General features: G+C 37.7%; 1 protein-coding gene across 2 annotated transcripts; it reads right to left on the reverse strand.

Annotated features, from left to right (window-relative positions):
* Positions 1-1,002: 1,002 nt before the first annotated feature.
* LOC133715092 (F-box protein At2g21930-like) lies at positions 1,003-3,776 on the reverse strand. 2 transcript variants are annotated; one of them, XR_009848940.1, is made up of 2 exons: positions 3,373-3,776; positions 1,003-1,495 (listed from the first exon to the last, which is right to left on the reverse strand). XR_009848940.1 is itself a non-coding variant. In XM_062141441.1 (2 exons), the coding sequence occupies exons 1-2, from the start codon at positions 3,375-3,377 to the stop codon at positions 2,095-2,097; spliced, it is 909 nt and encodes a 302-aa protein (XP_061997425.1). In that variant the 5' UTR covers positions 3,378-3,703; the 3' UTR covers positions 1,890-2,094. The 2 variants fall into 2 exon arrangements, 1 of the variants encoding a protein (XP_061997425.1); XM_062141441.1 differs by lacking the exon at positions 1,003-1,495 and adding an exon at positions 1,890-2,998 and having other exon boundaries at positions 3,373-3,703.
* Positions 3,777-4,300: the final 524 nt, after the last annotated feature.

Here is a 4,300-nt window from a genome sequence, read left to right on the forward strand (position 1 = left end):
GTCCCAACGAAAGTATGTACTTGACTTGTTAGCTGAGACCGGAATGCTTGACTGCAACCCTATTGAGACACCGATCGAGATGAGCCACAACCTCGCCATCTATCCGGATCAGGTTCCAACTGATAAAGGAAGGTACCAACGTCTAGTAGGGAGACTTATTTATCTTTCTCATACTAGGCCTGATATTGCTTATGCTGTGAGTGTGGTTAGTCAGTTTATGCATTGTCCTAGTGAAGAGCACATGGATGCAGTGTATCGTATTTTGAGATATCTTAAAATGGCACCTGGAAGGGGTTTGTTGTTTGGAAAAAAGGATGATTTGGAGGTTGTGGGGTACACAGATGCAGACTGGGCTGGTGATAAGACGGACAGACGGTCCACATCTGGGTATTTTACATTTGTTGGAGGAAACCTTGTGACTTGGCGCAGCAAGAAACAGAAGGTTGTTGCTAGGTCAAGTGCTGAAGCTGAGTTTCGAGGTATGGCACATGGAGTCTGTGAGATGTTGTGGATTCGTAATGTGTTGAAAGATTTGGGTTTTAAGCTCAAGAAGCCTATGGATTTGCATTGTGATAGTAAGTCTGCTATTGAAATCGCTCATAATCCTGTTCAGCATGACCGGACTAAGCATGTGGAAGTGGATCGACATTTCATTAAGGAAAACCTGGACAGGAAGATCATTCGTTTCCCTTTTGTGTACACAGAAGATCAATTAGCAGATGTTCTTACGAAAGGAGTGTCAAGGAAAGTGTTTGACAACTCGATTGACAAGTTGGGCATGATTGACATCTTTGCACCAACTTGAGGGGGAGTGTAGAATATTCTGTAAATATTTACTTTCCTTGTAGATGTAGATTATGTTTTCTGTATAATTGTAGGAGATGTTTTCCTATTTGGATTACTCTTGTATCTCTTTATATACCTCCTATTTTGGAGATGAATAATATTATTGAAGCATATCAAACACATAGAACTCTTATTTTCTACTCAAAAGCCTCTTGAAATAATGAACGGGGATGACGCCGGTTTTAACTGGACCAAGTATTCACTTCCCTCATTTCCCAACAAAAAAGCTAGGATAAGTGAAATCAAAGTGCAATAATAAGACTACAAATTCTATATGCTTCTGTTCTGCATACAGTCAAAAGTCCTAAAACATACCAGAAAATCAATCCTTACCCAGAAAATGTTCCCCATCAAGATGATACAACTTGCTTTCTCATTGTGTGTATTGTTAACTGCAAAATACACTCTCAGGAACTTTGATACAGAGTTCTCAAAATGTAAACAGAAACAAATGAAGGAGTAGAGTTGCACTTTTTCTTTCCTCCTCTTTGAAAAACGATCAAATCACTAATAAGAACCCATAATCATATAACTGTAAAGTCAGATTTTTCCAAGCATTGAAATCAGGTCCAATTGTCCAATAGAGTTGGGGACAGATTCTAACAAAGACATGAATAGCAACTCCAGAACAGAACTCCGTAAAAAAGGGCTGTAAACATTATGGGGGGCAAAGACAATGAGAAAGAAATTAGCATCAGTTTACTAGTGAACTAAACAGGCCCTGCTTTATGTCATAGAGTAAAAGAAGTCTTATTATTTAAACATTATGAGCAGCTTTGAACACAATCTCAATTGCTACACTACAGCGAGTAATATGCTTAGTGAATCTACTAGAAAGTGGAAGATTTTGCTTACAGCGAAATATACTGAACTTGAGTAACAGCTAAAAGAATGATCAAAGTGCAATGATAAGATCCGAAATTGATATGCCTATAGAATAATGGTATAACTTCATGTAACGATGCAGTCAAAGTCTTAAAACTGATCTTTTATCATATGTTCCAGAAAAATCTCGTTTTCTACAAATTTCCTCAATCTAGATAGTTTGACTAATTTTCTACCTGCAATATTAGCACAATAGGATACTCTTGGGAACTTTGAAACAACGTTTCAAAATGTAGCATTAACAAATGAAAATACAGAATATAACGTCATCTTTCACCAACTGAACAATAAAAAACAGATCCAAAAGTGTTGAAAGACAGATTCTAACAAAGACAAGAATAACCCCAAAACAGAACTTAGATCTCAGTCGAGTAACACCAAACTCTCCCTAAAATAATCGATGTATCCGCTTGGTCTATACGCATGCAGTTTGATTTCAGAATCCTTGACTCGTTGTGATTTGAGATCATATAAAACCAATGTTTTGCTGCGAACCTTTCTACTTGACATCACAATATGAACTTGACCATTTGATGCAAAGCCCACTGGCCAGGCTATACATCCACGAGCTGGGAGAAGAATCGTGTGAAACAATTTCCAACTACCCATTTCCAGAACCCATATGTCACAGTACCGAACAGTCCCCTCTCGTCTTTCATGAAACAAAGAAAGGGATTTCTCAAACACTCGAATACTAACTGGAAAACGCCGTGGATCACCAATCGCCCTGAGCAGACTATCAGAAAGCCTCACTGTTTGAAAATTCTCATTGCCCAGATCAAAAGAAAGGATGGAGTTGCAAGATGGGAAAGACTCTTTTATGACCCAGTACACAACACCATTCACACATGTGCCTTCTCCCTGAATATACAGTTCATGTGAATTAGGGGGAACTGCATTAATTCTTCTCCAATACTCCAACCTATGGCTGTAAACCTCAACCTCAATCATATGACGTTCAAATGTCAAAATTCTCACAACTTTATAATCATCACCTTCAGGATGGAACCCGAACGAGATAGCAAAGTGAGCTAATTGCCCCCTTCTATCATTGAGGACCTGGGGAAGTATCTTGAATTTTCTGATTGATGGATTCCATAGATAAGTTTCAAAATCACTATCATATAAGCAAACCACTCCATTGTAGGAACCCACCACAACGCGGAAATGTGATTCAATTTTGATCATAGGAAGCTCTATCTCCGAAAACTTGGCAAATGTATCAGCACAGAAGAGTGACAAGCACTTCCTATCCATCCTACGCTCCCTAGTTTGGATAAGCAAACGATCATGAGTACTTTTCATGGAAGTCCTCTCTAGATGGGCATTAATGAAATTTGGGGTACTAATCAGAGTCTTCCAATATTTGCAAACACATCTGAACCTTAATAGAGATTTCACAGGTAATCTTGCAAGGATTTCAAACAAGATTTCTTGGGGCATGTCTATGAACACTAGAGCATCACTTCGTCGTTTCGTTTTGTTTTGGTGGCTCAACATGTTCAAATCAAAATTGCATACAGAACTCACCTGATTGATTTCATAAGCAGAAACCCACTTCAACAAAAGCTCAAGAAACACAAAGCAACTGGTAGTCTGCTACTAAGAAACAGAATCAGATATCTGAAATATGAAACCTACCTCATTTGTTCCCGTGTTAAAGATCCACCGACACCTCACGATCAATGGGTTCGAGTCCATCGATGAAGACCAGTAAGACCCACGTATTCTTCCTGAGGAGTTCTCTGGTAATCAACGATAGCAAGATTGCAGCTTTAATATGCACACCAGGTGTTTGACCAAACGACTGAGAGTCTCTGAGAGAGAGAGAATCGCTCAATCGCAATCGCGTGTTTATGGAAAGTACTTGTCAATCGAAGCCTTTCGCTCTTTAATAAAGTCGGGATCGGATCTACTCGATCCGCATCTTCTCCTTCGTTTTTTCATTTTTCATTTTTTTTTTCTTTTAAATTAACAGGCTTCTTCTATATGTACATAATGTAATTTGCGAAATTTAAACACAAAATTATGTGTCTTCAAACATTTTGATTTGATCATATCATCATATGTGCCCGTGTAATCTGTAATTATATCAATCATAGCCAACTTTCATCTAATCCATCAATTTATTTACAACATTGTTAACGAGGCGAGTCCACTTAAAGTCTCAAACTAACTTTTGGCCGTGATTCACCCAAGAAACACACCACCTAACAAAAATTGGCACATGTGGACTTGCAATGTGAACAATTGACGGAAGAATTGACAAATTAATTTACTAATGACTACGATTGATTAAATTGAACGGTATAAGGGCATATGTGATTAAATTAGAACTCCACATTTGAAACGATTTTAGGTGTAAAGTTTCTTAAAGTTTAAAGAGGTGAAATGAATTTAACTAGTTTCTTATGTAATAGTTCAAATTTGATTGATAATTATTGACATTCTAAAAATAATAATTATTAGAGAAAAGAAAACTCATACTTTTTTTTTAATCGAAGGAGGCCAGATATATTTATAATTCAGCAAGCAGTACCAGAAATGATACACACCAAAGGGGCAGACA

Source organism: Rosa rugosa, chromosome 6, assembly GCF_958449725.1.
Source record: "Rosa rugosa chromosome 6, drRosRugo1.1, whole genome shotgun sequence".
Lineage (NCBI taxonomy): Eukaryota > Viridiplantae > Streptophyta > Magnoliopsida > Rosales > Rosaceae > Rosa > Rosa rugosa.